The sequence below is a fragment of the Theropithecus gelada genome, chromosome 7b (assembly GCF_003255815.1).
Source record: "Theropithecus gelada isolate Dixy chromosome 7b, Tgel_1.0, whole genome shotgun sequence".
Lineage (NCBI taxonomy): Eukaryota > Metazoa > Chordata > Mammalia > Primates > Cercopithecidae > Theropithecus > Theropithecus gelada.
Genome location: NC_037675.1, coordinates 63,083,537 through 63,102,072, shown reverse-complemented (window position 1 = coordinate 63,102,072; position 18,536 = coordinate 63,083,537). Strand labels below are relative to the sequence as shown.

The 18,536-nt window shown below is 37.5% G+C and overlaps 1 protein-coding gene and 1 long non-coding RNA gene across 6 annotated transcripts in view; one reads left to right on the top strand and one right to left on the bottom strand.

Annotated features, from left to right (window-relative positions):
• Positions 1-18,536, bottom strand: part of HIF1A (hypoxia inducible factor 1 subunit alpha) — a 53,067-nt gene that overhangs the window by 11,140 nt on the left and 23,391 nt on the right. For 2 of the 5 annotated variants that reach the window (XM_025392651.1, XM_025392653.1), the window contains exons 2-9: positions 17,887-18,077; positions 16,798-16,943; positions 16,629-16,713; positions 11,642-11,754; positions 10,799-11,001; positions 5,079-5,185; positions 3,293-3,440; positions 346-566 (exon numbers count right to left, since the gene is read on the bottom strand). In XM_025392651.1, coding sequence (XP_025248436.1) covers positions 346-566; positions 3,293-3,440; positions 5,079-5,185; positions 10,799-11,001; positions 11,642-11,754; positions 16,629-16,713; positions 16,798-16,943; positions 17,887-18,077 — 1,214 coding nt within the window. Of the gene's footprint in view, positions 1-345; positions 567-3,292; positions 3,441-5,078; positions 5,186-10,798; positions 11,002-11,641; positions 11,755-16,628; positions 16,714-16,797; positions 16,944-17,886; positions 18,081-18,536 lie in introns of all 5 variants that reach the window. The other 3 variants (XM_025392650.1, XM_025392652.1, XM_025392654.1) reach the window with 2 other exon arrangements.
• Positions 1-18,536, top strand: part of LOC112629177 — a 37,297-nt gene that overhangs the window by 14,010 nt on the left and 4,751 nt on the right. The gene's annotated exons all lie outside the window — the stretch shown is intronic.

Sequence of the window (18,536 nt, the reverse complement as noted above, 5' to 3'; positions counted from 1 at the left end):
TTATCCTTTAATGCAACAATGCCTACTTCCATGTAACTCTGCTAAACTGTGGAGAAAATCTGACAGCAGGATACAGAAATAGAGCAGCCAGGAAAAATTTATGTGGGAAGAAGAAATACCTTAAGGACACTTTGAAGCACAATTTCCAACAATATAAAAAAGCAAGAATGGTAAGAAATTACAAGGGCAAAAATATTTAAGCAAATACATTTAAGAAAACTATAAAAATATGTTAGCTTGTAATGTCCAAATGATTACCAACAAAAAACGTCAAAGTAATGTTTAGTTGAAATGAGGCTTGTAGCAACAGACACAATTTAGGGCATTAACAAAATAACTACTCACCGTTGCTGCCAAAATCTAAAGATATGATTGTGTCTCCAGCGGCTGGGGCCAGCAAAGTTAAAGCATCAGGTTCCTTCTTAAGTTTGTCAAAGAGGCTACTTGTATCTTCTGATTCAACTTTGGTGAATAGCTGAGTCATTTTCATATCTGAAGATTCAACTGGTTTAAGGACACATTCTGTTTGTTGAAGGGAGAAAATCAAGTCGTGCTGAATAATACCACTGTCAAAACAAGAGAAATTAGTAATTCACAAATGAGCACTTGACACAGTGAGGGGAAGGGGGACTGTGAAAAAGTCTTAAAAAATTCTGCTTTATGGACAGGAACATTTTAAGATTTCTTGAGATGCATGATCACTCACGTGTACTTTGTCACATTTAGGGTTTTAAAATGCTATTACAAAATAAAGACCCAATACAATGCACAGTATGCAGCCATAAAAAAGAATGAAATCATGTTCTTTGCAGCAACATGGATGCATGTAGAGACCATTACCCTAAGTGAGATAACCCAGACACAGAAAACCAAATGCTGCATGCTGTCACTTGTAAGTGGGAGCTAAACATTGGGTTACTTGTGGACATAAAGATGGCATCAACAGACACTGAGGACTACTAGGAGAGAGGGGAAAGGGTTGAACAACTGTTGGGTATTATGCTCACTATCTGGGTGACAGGATCAATTGTACCCCAAACCTCAGCATCACATGATATACCCATGTAACAAACCTATGTATGTATCCCCTGAATCAAATATAAAAGTTGAAATTAAAAAAAAAATTCCCAGTACAAGATAATTCGACTAATTTCAGTTAAGAATTTCAGATATCTAGGCTGGGCACAGTGGCTCATGCCTGTAATCCCAGCACTTTGGGAGGCTGAGGCAGATGGGTCGCTTGAGCCTGGGAGTTCAAGAGCCTGGCCAACATGGCAAAACCCTGTCTCTACTAAAAATACAAAAAATTAACCCGGTGTGGTGGTGCACGTCTGTAGTCCCAGCTACTTGGGAGGCTGAGGCACGAGAATTCCTTGAGCTCAGGAGGTGGAGTGAGCCAAGATCACGCCACTGCACTCCAGCCTGGGCGACAGAGTGAGACTCCGTCTCAAAAAAAAAAAAAAAAGAAAGAAAGAATTTCAGATATCCTTTGGGAAGAGTGATGATGACAAGGCAATTTGTAGTCAAGTACATGAAGGACACCAACAAATCTTCAGAATTGTTGTGCTGACACACGTTATAAAATTGGCACAAAAGAACTCTTTGGCGTCAACATATGAGGCATGATCTAAGGATAGTCCTAAGAGAGGGGCCATATTTTCTTTGGTGGTTAAGAACATAAGGTGATACCACCTACAGGACAGGGTTGAAGAGGGATGATGAGCAGCAGTTTATCTTCACGAGTGGCTTAAATGTAAATTACTCCTTTAATTAACATATTAAATGTTCACTATCTGAAATGAACTGAGAATGCAAAGATTAACCTTAAGAACCAAAGATTGATCTTAAGAAATTTATAACCCAGTGTGAAAGTAGATATATAAACAATTAAAATACACTGTGATAACTGCTAAAATAGAGAAGGCTTGCTTCATTGAGAAGCTAACGAGCTGGTACTTGGGATCAAGTGGCATTTGCTAGGCAGACTGGGGTGTGAGGAAGAGAAAGACATTCCAAGTGGAAGATTCATACATAATGGTAAAGTCACAAAAGAACTCTGTGGCACTAATATAAAAACATTAAACGATGGTGTCAGAAGTGGCAAAAATAAAAACTGGCCAAAGTCTTCCTAAGAGGGGTGACCCTAGATTTTAAAGGGAAGGCTAAATCTCTGATGCATGAGTATGATGGTAAACAAGGATGCTATACACCTAGGCAAGTGTTTATCTTGGAAGTGATAAAAAGATCAGTAAAATTCTAAGGAAAATAAGATGATGAGATATCCACACTAGAAAGCTTAGCCTGGCAGTAATGGGCAAGGTGGACTAGAAGGTGGTAATAATGTGGACAGGTAGACTAGATGGGGCAGGAGTCTAGTAAAATAGATCAAATTAAAGATTAAATTGTGATGTACATAATAGTCACAAGCCAAAGAGCTAAGTGAAAAGTTCATGAATATATAAGAGCCATGTATTACATCATACAGCTTATTAATCTCATAGAATTTCGTTTACTTTTCATTATAACCTTCTGAACGATTATCTACATAGATGAAATTCAGAAAAATAAAGAGACTTCCCCAAGGTCAGGGAGCTAATGAGTGCTAGAGCTATGATACAAACGTAGGTCAGTATTCTTCCTACAAAAAGAACAGAGCTGTCTTGAGATAATATATGCCGATACCTGTATAAGTAGACCAAACCAGTCGATGGATCTGGTGTTTTTTTCATGGTCTTTTTAAAAATAGGAGTGAAGGTATGGGGATAGACAACTACTGACAGTATTTAGTGGTATCACTGTAGAATCGCTGGACTGGAAACCTAGGTCAGAGTACAGAAAATAATAATTTGGTAGAGATGTAAAAGAATTAAAATTTGGCCGGGCGCGGTGGCTCAAGCCTGTAATCCCAGCACTTTGGGAGGCCGAGATGGGCGGATCACGAGGTCAGGAGATTGAGACCATCCTGGCTAACACGGTGAAACGCCGTCTCTACTAAAACATACAAAAAAGTAGCCGGGCGAGGTGGCGGGCGCCTGTAGTCCCAGCTACGTGGCAGGCTGAGGCAGGAGAATGGCGTGAACCTGGGAGGCGGAGCTTGCAGTGAGCTGAGATCCGGCCACTGCACTCTAGCCTGGGTGACAAAGCGAGACTCTGTCTCAAAAAAAAAAAAAAAAAAAAAAAAAAAAGAATTAAAATTTAATTAATATTTATAATCTTATCTTCCTATAAATGAACAGAGTATCCAGAAAGAATCACTATTTATTCCCCAAAAACGTTTATTTCTCAAACTTACCTCACAACATAATTCACACATACAATGCACTGTGGTTGAGAGTTCTTGGTGTTATATATAACAGTTGCTTGAGTTTCAACCCAGACATATCCACCTCTTTTGGCAAGCATCCTGTACTGTCCTGTGGTGACTTGTCCTTTAGTAAACACTAGGGGGAAAAAGGAAAAAGAATCATGCAAAGAAAATATTGTAACTTTGAATTTTCAATTAAATGAACAGATGCTGAATGTTGATCATTGTTTTAGAAAACAAATGTTTATTTAGTGGAATCAGTTGTAACTGCTTAAATTCAGACAGTGTGTCCCAGAATAGCTGAAAATATACCCATTTCCTTTTTCAAATCCCCTAAATAAAACTCCTTTGCTGCCAATGAGCTAAGTGAAGAGTTCATGAATATACAATCTTCAGTAACTAAAATTCTTTTAATGACTTAGGTTGAAAGTGTAAGATTAGAGAATAATCAGTAGCCTTTTTCAAGAAAATGGTGCCACAATAACTTCCTTAAATTCTGACTAAAGTTTCCAGAGAACCAAAGATACTTTAAAAAGCTGTACGTAGCATATTTAAATATAAATTGATACCACATTGTAAGTCTTTTGGCAATTTAGGCAATTTAAATTAAATATTGATTTGGGAGAAAGTACTGAATAAATCCTAATGATGGTATTATTTTGAGGATTGGGGGGTCCTGACTGCAGACTTGGATTTACTCTTGAGTTCAAGGCTCATCAATCACACAAACTCAGTGATATTCAGGTATCCTCAATCAGTCAGAAGTCATGCATAGGTACAGATTAAACAGGTGAGATAGTCCAAAGTTTAATTTACCTTGGGATCTTAACATTCATTTGAGTAAAATTCAGAATCAAATCTTATGTCAAAGGTACTTGTTAAGGGTGACTATAGTCAAAAACAATTTAATCGTACATTTTAAAGTAACTAAAAGAGGCCAGGTACCAGGGCAGGTGGATAACCTGAGGTCAGGAGTTTGAGAACAGCCAGGTCAATATTGCGAAACCCGTCTATACTAAAAATACAAAAATTAGCCAGGCATGGTGGTACACGCCTATAATCCCAGCTACTTGGGAGGCTGAGGCAGGAGAATCTCTTGAACCCAGGAGGCAGGGGTTGCAGTGAGCCAAGATTGCTCAACCGCACTCCAGCCTGGCCGAGAGTGAGATCCTGTCTCAAAAGAAAAAAAAATAAAATAAAATAACCAAAAGAGTATAACTGGATTGTTTGTCACACAAGATAATGCTTGAGGTGATAGGTACTCCATTTATCCTTATGTATTGCATACCTGTATCAGAATATCTCATGTAACCCATAAATATACACACCCATAAATATACACACATAACTATGCACTTACAAATATTTTAAAAAATGCTACTTATTATCAAATGTGATGTTCACTACCTTCACATTCATTGATTGTACAAATATTTCCTGAGTGCCTTTTACATACCAACCACTGTTCTGAGTATTTATGTGAATTCTGAAAATTATGCTATTCAATACTCTATAATATATGGATTTTCAAGTCTTTGTATTTAAAATGCCAGCAAGTTTTGTCAATGATTCAATGATTCAATTTTTACTGATATTTGTTGCAACAAATACAAAACACAAAATGGTCAAGATCTGTACTGAATAGGCCTGTTAACACATTTAGTCTGGGAAGACTGGTTCATTTTAACCAGAGAATTCGATGGGTAGCCAAACTGTACAGAGGTTGCAACAGTTAAGTAATTAGAATATCTCTGAGTTCTTCCATTGTACTTACTATCATGATGAGTTTTGGTCAGATGATCAGAGTCCAAAGCATGATAATATTCATAAATTGAGCGGCCTAAAAGTTCTTCTGGCTCATATCCCATCAATTCGGTAATTCTGTTAGTAAAAAATACAAGATTTAAGAAAAAAAGGGAGACTAACTGATAAAAAATTTTTCTCCTCCCAAGTTAACTGATAAGCATTAATCTTATGGACAAGTGAATTTTCAAAAATAAAGAGCATCCTCCTTTGCTTAGAATAAATTTACACCTCACCTTTAGGAACTACAGTTATTAAATGCAATACCACACATTTCTTTAAGTCCTCTATGTTCGTTCTGTTATTTAACTCTTTTATCCTCTTCACCCAGACTTGTTACCTATTCTTTTTTTTTTGAGACAAATTTTCCCTCGTGTTGCTTAGGCTGGAGCACAATGGCATGATCTCGGCTCACCGCACCCTCCACCTCCCGGGTTCAAGTGATTCCCCTGTCTCAGCCTCCCGAGTAGCTGGGATTACGGGCATGTGCCACCATGCCCAGCTAATTTTGTATTTTTAGTAGGGACGGGGTTTCTCCATGTTGGTCAGGCTGCTCTTGAACTCCTGACCTCAGGTGATCTGCCCGCCTCGGCCTCCCAAAGTACTGGGATTACAGGCATAAGCCAACGTGCCCGGCCTACTTGTTACCTATTCTTACCACATCTCATTATACATACTTTTGGTAACAAGGCAGGGTATTAATAAACAAATAAGAAGTACTACTAAATTAAATGGTAAAAGTTATAAAGGCAGTCACTGACACTTATTTTAAAATATAGATAAAATCTATAACATTTTTTCATAAAGCCAAATGCTTTATGTAGTAACTTTTAAGCCCCTAGGCAACACCTCACTCTGAGAAATCAATAGCCACTACACAATTCTATTATCATCAACCAAAGAGCATCTACACTAAATGGGAACTAAAGGAATTATGTTGGTTTTAGAAGATGCTCTTGTACTCAGTTTAGTTTTTGGCATCACGTGAAATTATGGGGGTAATTTCAGATAAAACAATATTTCAAATGACAACAGATTGGAAAACAATCCCATTACCCTATCTATCTCGCTGGCAGAGAGTAGACCTTTATTTAAGACACAGACTAGAGCTTATTCTCTGTAAGCACTATGTAACGGCAACCATGACATGAGAAAGAGAAAGCTATCTTCTTAGTACCATGCTGAACAGAAATACTCTCTTCTCAAGTCTTTCTAGGGCAAAACGTGAGTTAAGCTTTTAGATTCTCAGCCTTTAGATTTCAGAGGACTTTCTTACTGAGGTGCAAGCAAACCTTATATAACATGCTGTGTGTGAAAAAAAACCCCACTTAACTACAGGAAGGACATAGCCAAGATATCCTATAAAGGTATAAAAGTAACATTGCTTGTGTTCTCACACTTAAAGGCAAGATCTTCCATAGTTTATTACAAAATAAATACATAAATGAAAAGCTGATCTGTCAAAACCCAAACCAAACTCAGCCCAAACCCTCAATTCTTTACAAAGGGCCATCTCTAAACACAGCAACACCAGGTGGCAGCATTATAAAGGAAAACATGTTTTTAAACAAAATCAGTCATATTTCTTGAAATTATGCTTTAAAAATAATTTTAATTGGTCTTATATTTTTCTGTTTAAATAAAATCCCCATGGAATTAAAGACTTTTTCACTATTCAAATCTTAATATGCCCATGTGTGCCTGGCATTATTCTAGGTATGAAAATGCAAAGACAAAACTCAACATGTGGCTAATCTTCCAGTAGATGTACTGTACTACTTAGGAAATAATGTGATAAATGCAGTGATGAGAATCTATTCCATGGAATCCTATCCATGCAAAGGAATGGTAGAATGAGGAACAGCCTCTTACAGGAGACTTATGACTAGAGAGAGACAAAGGAAAGGCAAAACCACTTTCAGGAAAAAGGTACGGCATAAGCAAAAGATTTTTTAAAATGTTTACTGTGGTGCGGGTAACAAAGATTCTATAATAAGGTTAGTGGAGAGAGATATGAGATGATGCTGAAGAAGCAGGTAGGGGGATCAGATTAATGAGGGTCTTGTTTATATTGTCATAGGAAGCTGATTTAATCTAATGTCCATCAGTGCTTCTCAATCTGAGGTGTGTCTATCACTAAAAGATACCAGAAAGTCAAAAATATCAACTGTATATGCTTTCCTAGAAGGTCAGTTTTACACATATTGAAGCAAAAAAGGTGAAGTTAATTTAACTTTAGAGAATTACATAGGTTATATTCTATACCAAAGGGGTCGGGGTGTCCAGAAAATATGACCAAAAAGTGTTTTTAATGGACTAGGAAACCCGTGATCTAAAGCAGTATACAACTCATTTATTTTGAGGTAGGAACTATTCATCTTCATTTCTACTTTAGTCCCATGAACACAGTAGATGCTCAAATAAAATGTTGAATAATTTTAAATGATTATTACTGAGTATAGTAAATAGCAGCTATTTGTGGAATATTTTGGAATTTTGGAGCTTGATATGTTAGATTTTCTTAAAATTGAGTAAAATTTTTTCCATAGCTTGGTTCTCAGGAGTTATAGATGTGAGAAGTTCTTGGAAAGAGCTCTAAATCAGAAAATAACAGTCTGTTGGTCAAACTCAAAACTGTTTTGGTTGATATATGAGCTGACTGTCTTTACTGTTACCTCCTGTCATGATCATTTTGCTAATTTTCTGCTATAACTAAAGGGTAATGTCACTCCCTTTCTCATTTTTGCTCCATTACCTTCCTTTCTCCCTGGCCTCCCCTCTACTTTGTTACCTTAAGTTTTCAAAAAAATAAAAAATAATTTCTCAAAATAGGATGGAAATCTCTGTTCCATCATACATTTACATGAATACTAGTAGTAAACACCTTAAAATCTTAGCTTTTCCATATTCATTTTCTTAAAGTTGACACCAGTAGTGAAGCATTCACTGTGCACACTAGGCACTCAACAGACTTCTTTAATCCTCATAACATCCTTCTGAGGTATGTTTTTTTTTTTGAAATGGAGTCTCACTCTGTCTCCCAGGCTGGAGTGCGGTGGTGCAATCTTCGTTCACTGCAACCTCCGCCTCCTGGATTCAAGCAATTCGCCTACTTCAGCCTCCCAAGTAGCTGGGATTACGGACACGTGCCCCCATACCCAGCTAATTTTTGTATTTTTAGTAGAGATGCGGTTTTACCATGTTGGACAGGCTGGTCTCAAACTCCTGACCTCAGATGATCCACCCGCCTCGTCCTCCCACAGTGCTAGGATTATAGGCATAAGCCACCGCACCCGGCCATGATTCTTATTTTATAGATAAGGAATGTGAGTTTTACAACGGTTAAGTACCAAGGCCAAGGCCACATTGTAAGTATCAGAGCTGCAAGCCATGAGTGAATCTAACATGTGATTGTAAAGACAGAGTTCTGTCATATTTCCTTATCCAATGGGGTGGGGTTTCTTGTCTACTTTATATTATGGCTAAGTGCTTAAACTGGTTTTCTCATATAATCTTCAAGTTAGTATTATGAAGAAACTGATGCTTACAGACAAGAACTAAGAACTAATGTGTCCAAGATCATTTGTATATAGGCAGCAAAGCCAGGATTTGGCAGTCAGGCTACAGAACCTATGTCCCCTTTAGCTACGATACTATACTATAGCCTTATAGTAAAAAATGAGACAAGCAGTACAATAGTAGAATAAATGCTAACAAAAGAGGTATGTACAAGGAACAGTGCAGCTTCTTCTTGAAGGAACAAGGAAAGCCCCACAAAGGAGTAGATGCACTTGGAAGGTAAGTATGTGTTAAGAAGTGAAGAAAATGTCATTACAGAATAGGAAAGAAAGTATGTGCAAAGGCAGTAAGAAAGTGGTCCCCAACCTTTTTGGCACCAGGGACAGGTTGTGGAAGACAATTTTTCCACAGATGGGGGTGGGGATGGTTTCAGGATGAAACTGTTCCACCTCAGATCATCAGGCACTGGTCGAGATGGTTTTCATAAGGGGCACACAACCTAGATCCCTCACGTGCAGTTCACAGTAGTTTGCCACTCCCATGAGAATCTAATGCTGCCTCTGATCTGACAGCAGGTGAAGCTCAGGTGGGAATGCTCACCACTCACCTGCTATGCAGCCGGGGTCCTAACAGTCTGCGGACCAGTACTGGGGGTTGGGGACCACTACACTAAGACATTAAAACACCATGGGGAGCTCTCTAGCTATAGAGCGGTGGCGGCCACATCAGAATAAGTAGTCCCTCTTCCTCTTGATTAATCTGGAGAAGTAGGCAAGGGCCAGAGCATAAATATCTTTGTTTGCCATGCTAAGTTTAGATTGTATTGTGTAGGTCTATTTTTTTTCAGTCTTTTAAAATGCACGTCTTCTTTTGATAAATGAAAATTTACTTCCCTCATCTAGTATTTTTATAAACAAAATATTTTTGTATGCAAAGATGAAGGGAAGCATTTGAGGCATTTTCAACAGAATGACATGATCTGATTTTCACATTAGGACACCCACTTTCTGGCAACTTGGATGAAAGATTACAAGGGTACAAATCTGTTGGCAAAAAGGCAGCTATGCCAACAACTCAAGTCAAGGGTAATAATGAGCTAATGAATTCAATGGCAGGAGTGCAAGGATGGAAAGGAGGAAATCGATCAATGTAGATATATGTAGATAGTAAATCTGTAAGATTTAGACATCAACTGTATGTAGCCAATGAATGTAAAAGAAAAGTTAAGGATGACTTCCAAAGTTTTGTTGGAGTCATGGGCATATGGTGGTGTATTAACCATGATAAGCGTTATAGGAAGAAAAGCAGTTTTTGATGATGATGTTGTTTGGGGGCAGTAGTGGTACAGTTCACTTACAGAAATACTTAGTTTACAATACAGAAGAATATCCAGATAGAAATATTAAGTTGGCAATTAAATAGAATTAGTTACAGAAAGAAATGTGGGAAATAGTGATAGAAACCATGGGCAAGATTGAAGCTTCTCAAGGAAAATATGTAGGATGAAGAGATGTACAAACACTTGGCTTTCTAGTCCCCAACCTAAGGTAATCTATCTTTGCTCAAAATACACACTGCATATTTTTGAAATTCTCTCTTTAAGTAAGCAGAGCCCCTACTGGGGAAAAAAAGACTCATCTTAATTTCTGGATAGCACCTAGTAAAGTAAGCGTTCATAGTACAGAGTAAGTGTTCAATAAATGTGGCTGAATTAATTTACAAAGTTAATCTAATATTATAGGATGTATTATTCTGTTTAATTTAGTGGAAAGCATAGTTTAACACTGAGTAATTTTTTTTTTTTTTTTTTGAGATGGAGTCTTGCTCTGTCATCCAGGCTGGAGTGTGGTGGTGTGATCTTGGCTCACCGCAACCTCCACCTCCCAGGTTCAAGCGATTCTCCTGCCTAAGCCTCCTGAGTAGTGCCCGCCACCACGCAGTGCTAATTTTTGTATTTTTAGTAGAGATGGGGTTTCACCACATTGGCCAAGCTGGTCTCAAACTCCTGACCTCAGATGATCCATCCTACCGCGGGCCTCAGCCTTCCAAAGTGCTGGGATTATAGGTGTGAGCCACCATGCATGGCCAACACTGAATCTTTGCTACGGTGAATATTCAATAATGCTGTAGACTAATTAAAACTTTCAAATTCACATTTTAGATCTAATTTACCTTTCGTCACAATAAGAAAATTTCATATCCAGGCTGTGTCGACTGAGAAAAGTCTTGCTATCTAGAGGAATTTCAATATTTGATGGGTGAGGAATGGGTTCACAAATCAGCACCAAGCAGGTCATAGGTGGTTTCTTATACCCACACTGAGGTTGGTTACTGTTGGTATCATATACGTGAATATGGCCTGTGCAGTGCAATACCTGTGTATGAAGAAGAAAACAAAGCAGTTAACAAAAATTTTACAATGCTAGGGAAAAAAAAAAAAAAGCAGAGATGTTGTTGAGTGTGATATGGCCAGTAAGCTTTGATAAAATTTACTGTCACTAGTGGATTAACCAGGTTTTTGAAAATCAATGAACGTTTTTCCACCACCCATGACCTACTTCCTGCCCAGGGCCTATACATTACTGTTTAAAAAATTCCCCTCATATAAAGTCTAGGCTGCTTTTTCATTCATCTCATCATCCGGGCTGGTTTGATTGTTATTTCTTGCACTGATGACTATGTCTCAACATTGAACAAAGATACAAAACCATGATTAATAGAAAATTAAGCCCTACCAGGATCCAAATATTGTGTGGTTGGTAAAACCAACTGATTAAGTAAGCCTAGTATACCAGTGCCACAATTCACCTAATTTAAGTTTGTGCCTCAAATTGGCAAATTACTACACGGTTCTGGATTTTGGGAATCATATGCAAATCAGTTGAAGGTATAAATGTTACATAACCAAACACCAAGGAACTGTAAACCTTCCCTCACAATTCTAAAGTTATCTTAATACTGCAATGCCTATGTATAAATAAAGTGTATCATCAATCACAAATAATTTTCACTTACCTTCCATGTTGCAGACTTTATGTTCATAGTTCTTCCTCGGCTAGTTAGGGTACACTTCATTCTGAGAAAAAAGCTTCGCTGTGTGTTTTGTTCTTTACCCTTTTTCACAGGGCCTAATGAAAGCATGAAATAAAGTTTTAAAGCAACTAAATATACAAATTTGTTACAATGAAAGTAGCAAAGTGCCCATCACCTAGATCAACTGAATACCTGTTCAATTAAAAGTCTCAGCATGAACACAGTAATTCATTCCCCTTTTACTCACTCCAGCACACCCAAGAGATCTGACACATACTACTCAGTAGCTCTGATTCCCTGAGTTGACTGAAAGATAATCCGTATTTGGGATAACAGTTAATCATTCAAGCAAGTAAGTTTAGTCAAACTACAGAGAAATATAAAAATGGTATGAGTTTGCTCTTTAACTGTGCTATTGGTACACAAGAATCCCTAAAGAAAGAACTTCAGCAAACTCTTCCTATTCTTTCCTGAATGTGTTAGCTCAATTTCTAATAAGCACTCTGTGTATTTACAGAACCTTTAAAATAGCAACTTTCTTTTTAATAACAGATAACATTTTTACATATCTTATTTTTTCCCCTTAATTTATCTAGTAAAGCAGGCAGAAAATTATTTCTACTTTGTTACTATAAGAAAACAACAACAGATCAAATGACTTATCAAAAGTTACAGAAATAGGGCATGGTGGCTCATGCCTGTAATCCCAGCACTTTGGGAGGCTGAGGCAGGAGGATCACTTGAGGTCAGGAGTTCGAGACCAGCCTGGCCAACATGGTGAAACCCTGTCTCTAAATACAAAAATTAGCTGGGTGTGATGGTGGGTGCCTGTAATCCCAGCTACTCGGGAGACTGAGGCAGTCGAATCACTTGAACCCGGGAGGCGGAGGTTGCAATGAGCTGAGACTGTGCCACTGCACTCCAACCTGGGCGACAGAGTGAGAATCCATCTCAAAAAAAAAAAAAAAAAAAAACTACAGAAATAAAGTACAGTCAGAATTAAGTAAAGTCTATTCACTCCTATTTCAAACCTTCTATAACTAAAAATGAGATTATATTTAGGTGACTAAGGAAATAGCATCCTGCTGGGCATGGTGGCTTATGCCTCATGCCTGTAATCCCAGCACTTTGGAGGCTGAGGCAGGAAGATCACTTGAGGCTAGAAGTTTGAGACCATGCTGGCCATCATGGTAAAACCCCATCTCTACTAAAAATATAAATATTAGCTAGGTGTGGTGGTGCACGCTTATAATCCCAGCTACTCGGGAGGTTGAGGCGTGAGAATCACTTGAACCCAGGAGGCAGAGGTTGCAGTGAACTGAGATTGTGCCACTGCACTCCAGCCTGGGTGGCAAAGTGAGACACTGTCTCAAAAAAAAAAAAAAAAAAAAAAGGAAATAGCCTCTTGATTTCTTATCTTCATTGGTCAATGTACTTCAAAACGCATATAAAAATATTTATTATTTAGAACCTGGACTAGAGATTGCAGGCAATACAAAGATGAGTAAGACACACCACCTTTCCTGAAGAAGTTAAAAATGTAGTAGATATAGTAAGGTCAACAAAAACACAATGTAGAGTTGGTACTTGAGACTTATAAAAATGCTTTAAGGGAGGATAGGGAGAGCTTAGAGGAATAACTTCTAGTCAAGGGGAATCAAGAAGTCCTGCTTAGAAAAGGAGACATTAGAATGTCAGTAAGTAGAGATGGGTTAGAAGGTTCCAGGGAGAAGGAAGAGAATGAAAAGCACAGAGGTAGGAAAAATAGGACATGTTTGAAAAACTGCATATAGTAGTTTGTCCACAATGTAAAGTACACATAGAAGAGTAGGAAGGCAAAGTCAGAAGGGAAGGTTAGGGCTGTACTACGGAGGCCTGTGGATGTCCACATGGAGTCCTGCCTAAATATTCAACAAGGGGCTTTTAAAAAGCACAATCAGTAACTTAAGGAAAATTAACTTAGCAGCAATATATATGTTAGAATTACGTGACTGTAATGAGAGGGCTGAGCCAGTAGCAGTAGTATGAGTGAAAAGAATGGTGGTAAAAGACAAATGAAGAGGTAGATCTTAATAGACTTGAAAACGGATGGAAATAAGACAGGAGAGAAAATCAAATCTAGAAATTGTAATGCTAGTATATTGGAAGAACACTGTCAAGTAGAAAAGAAATGAGAGTAAGTTTAAATGTAGGCATGGTTAGCTAGAAATGCTGGACTCTTAAGGAACAAGATGAATTCTAGCCTATACTCATTTAATAATGGAACTAGGCAAGATGGGCAGTCCTGGTACTGATGCATGCCACTTGGGTTTACTTAGGTAAGAAGTGAATTTGCCCTCCCTGGAAGGATTCAAGAGTATATTTTTAAAAGATGCCATGAGAGCAAAGGGTGGGGGTGGGAGGCGAGGGAAAGGGAGGGAGTGTGGGAGGGAGAGAGAGAGAAAGAGAGAATGAGTGTGTCGTGTGTGTACGTAGGTGGTGATGGTTGTGGTAGTGGCAGTAAAGATCCACGTGCAAAATCCTTTGGGTATGTTCAGTCCTTCATAATCTAAGCTTGAATTATACTGACCTTTGAAAAGAACCCAAGGCCTTTGAATGGGGACCTGCAGATTAATTTAAAAATCAAGGTAACTGAAAAGTACTAGTGTTTTCCTAATGAGGAAAAAAACAACAACAACAAACCATTAAAAAAAACCCTAAATTTTAAACTCTCTAAAAATAAGTCTTATTTTGTAATAATTTATAAATTCTAAAGCATTTTTCTAGAATTTATACGGAAGAATAATAGGACTGTTTGTCCTATTATAAACACACCACTGGCTCTCAGTGTATCACTAAAATATGATGCTTTGCAACAGTCCCTAGTTTCTAAAAGAGAAAAATCTGCATTTTAGTTTCCCAATGGAACATCAATAATTCATAACCACATTAGGAATGATTTCAAAATGTTTGTGTGCTTTAAAAAAGAACATTTGGTTCGAAACATACATTTAAACTATATTAAGACTATCTGATTTAGAATAATGCATTAACATCATTACCAAATCAGAACAAGACTTCCTAATATCCATCCATTTATAGTCTAGCCCCAGGGAAGCACTGAGCAGTCAATATAAACCTCAACTCTGCACATTAGAACTCATATATTAAACTCACTGACAGCCCACTTAGGTCCTTGCTCATCGCATATTTACTCCTCCTTTATACAGAATTCTAAAAAGTATGCATTTGTTTTCCAAATTAACAGTAAAAACACAATATGAAATTTAAAAACAGGAGTCAGGTCCCGCTGACAGCATGAAAAAAGACAGAATGTGAGAATTCAAGAATATGAAAAGCGCTCCAAAGGACTAATGAGCGTGGACTCTGAAGCCAGTCTACTGAAGTTCAGCCCAAGCTCTGCCATTTACTAACCAAATAATGTTGGGAAAGTTACTTAGTAACTCTGTGCCTCAGTTTCCTGGTAAAACAGAAATTGTCTAACAGTGAACTTCACAGGGTTGTTGTGAGGAATAAAGGAGTTAAAAGCATATAAAATAGGAAGAACAGTGTCTTGGCACAGAGCATTCTCTCAATGGAGGTTAGCTATTATAATAAATGATATGAAAAAGAAAACCTCAAATATTATACAAAAAATAAATTTGAGGTTGTATAATATAGAAGCAAACGTATGCACTTAAATTGGAGAGCAACAAAGGACAGCAGAACATAAGAAATTTTCCTTGTGGTATCTTTCCATCATGAAGAAAAGTTCAATTATGATCAGTATACACTGCTTAAGAAGGTACAAATGTGGAATGACTTGCTTGAATTGTTTTTGTAATTCAAGAGGTACTTTCCAAAAATCTTAGAACACATGATTTTTAAAATAATTACGATTAGTATACACTGTTTAAGAACACACAAATGTAGAAAGACTTTAATTTTTTAATTCACGAGGTACTTTCCAAAAATCTCGGAACACTTGATTATTTTTAACAATTCATTCATAAGAATTAGCGGTCTTACTGTCTATTTTTGTTAATATGTGGGCCTCCACAATGTAATACTTATAATCTAACTACATGGTCTTGAATTATTGAGAACATCCGAAGAAGTCAGATAAGCAGTTGTTTGTCTTAAAATTCTGGTGAACTTTTTTTTATTGGGCCTTAGACTCAGACTGGCACCTCAACTTTAATGATTCTCTAAAGTCCTATTATCTGCCATTTGTATTATAATTTCTCCATGCCTTAATGGTGTATTTTAATTTTTAACTCCACCAGGTGTGGTGGCTCATGCCTATAATCCTAGCACTTTGGGAGGCTGAGCCGGGAGGATCACTTGAGTCCAGGAGTTCAAGACCAGCCTGGGCAATACAGCGAGAACCCCCATCTCAATTTTTAAAAAAATGGTAGCCTGGGTGATGGCTCATGCCTGTAATCCCAACACTTTGGGAGACTGAGATGAGAGGATGGTTGAAGCTCAGTAGTTCAAGACCAGCCTGAGCACCACAGTAAGACTTCGTCTCTACAAATGATTTTTAAAAAATTAGCTGGGCATGGTAGCATGCGTCTGTGGTCCCAGCTAACTTGGGAGACTGAGGTGGGAGGATCGCTTGAGTCCCAGCAGTAAAGGCTGCAGTGAGCTGATTGTGCCACTGCACTCCAGCACAGGCAACAGAGCGAGACCCCATCTTAAAAAAAAAAAAAAAAGGTTATTTATAACTCTCTTGGTCATGATTTTAATTTATTTTTCCATTTTATTTCTCACACATGCACAATTATTTATGCAATTAGGTGGGCTTTCAAAATGAAATTCCTAAAAACTAGAATAATAGTTTTAATGAAGAATAGACTTAACGTTTTATTAAACATGAAATAACATTCTGCCTTAGGTAAGTTACAATAGCAAAGTTTAATAATTAGCAATAGTATCTGATTATGTAAAACCACCTGTCACATTAAATCAAACAGCAGACTTTTCTTACCATTTCTGTGCGTAAGCATTTCTCTCATTTCCTCATGGTCACATGGATGAGTAAAATCAAACACACTGTGTCCAGTTAGTTCAAACTGTAAACACATTTTTAAAAATTAGGGCTATATCATAAAATCATAAAAACATATAGGAGGGCTCTTAATATGCGTGCATTTTACCTGAGTTAATCCCATGTATTTGTTCACATTATCAGAAATGTAAATCATGTCACCATCATCTGTGAGAACCATAACAAAACCATCCAAGGCTTTCAAATAAAAGCAATTCATTTGTGCTTTCATTTCATCTTCAATATCCAAATCACCTAAAAAGGGCACAAGAAGAGGAAAATAATTAGTTAAAAAGTTGTACTTAAATGATATAATATTTAGATGTTTTTATAAAGTTTTCTTGCAGATACTTTAATATATATAGCCATTTTAACACAGAACAGTGAAGGCCAGAAGCTAGAAAGACTATAATTAGATGTGCCAGCTGCTTTTTATGATTATTTAAAGTAATGCAGCAAGGCAAACCATAGAAGAAAGAAGAGTCATGTTTTTTATTTACTTATTATTATTATTATTATTGAGATGGAGTCTCACTCTGTCGCCCAGGCTGGAGTGCAGTGGCGCGATCTCGGCTCACTGCAAGCTCCGCCCTCTGAGTTCAAGCGATTCTCCTGCCTCAGCCTCCTGAGTAGCTGGGATTACAGGCACCTGCCAGTGCGCCCATCTAATTTTTTGTATTTTTGGTAGAGACGGGGTTTCACCATTTTGGCCAGGCTGGTCTTGAACTCCTGATCTCATGATCCACCCACGCCGGTCCTCCCAAAGTGCTGGGATTACAGGCGTGAGCCACCGTGCCCAGCCTGAGTCATGTTTTTCAAAGAAAGAAAGGTAGATGGAACAGGAGAAAAAGGGAAAAAACAAACAAACAAAAAGCCAGTATCTTATTCCTGACTAAAGCTTTAAAAGCAGGTAATAAAAAGGATGTTATATTAGAAAAGAATTGGGAGTATGTTTAAGAGAATAAAGCAAAACAAATTACAATGCAAAAAAAAAGATTATTTCAAAGAATAACTGATAAGAAAAAAATGAAGCTTGATAAAAATAGTAAGAATTACAGAAAAAATTTTAAACATGTACATATCACAATATAAGGAGATATGCAAAATCAAAACATTGCGACCACCTTCTAAAAATAATTTCTATTTACTTCTAACTTCTAATTTTCAGGCCTATTTCTACCCTTGTAAAATAACTCACCAGCATCCAGAAGTTTCCTCACACGCAAATAGCTGATGGTAAGCCTCATAACAGAGGCCTTATCAAGATGCGAGCTCACATTATGTGGAAGTGGCAACTGATGAGCAAGCTCATAAAAAACTTCAGATTCTTTACTTCGCCGAGATCTGGCTGCATCTCGAGACTTTTCTTTTCGACGTTCAGAACTTATCCTACTTAACAACAACAACAACAAAAATAAGAGATGGAAAGTGTATACAAGTTAGTTTGCCTTAACTTGAATAAAACTACATTTCTGCTTATCACAGAAGGATTAGAAGATGCCATGTAATTAAGTTACATGGAGATTTGTCTATGAGATTAATGTACTTTTATAAAGGACAACTATACAAATTTTGGATTACTGCACACATAAGGAACTCTCACAAAAAGTCCAAAACCAAGCGTTAAACCTGTCGGAAGCAGGTGTTTCCTCCCCAGCATGTGTAACTGGAGAGAATGTTTTTATTTTAGGCAAAAACTTAAAGTAGCCTGTACATCTAAGGCTGTAATTCATAGAATTCAAAAGTAGTCTCAACACAGAGAAACCACGACTAAGGCTAGATAAACTGCCTAAAGTTGTACATAATAACTTGAAAACAGGAGTTGTTAGCAGGTAGAATGGTAATAGC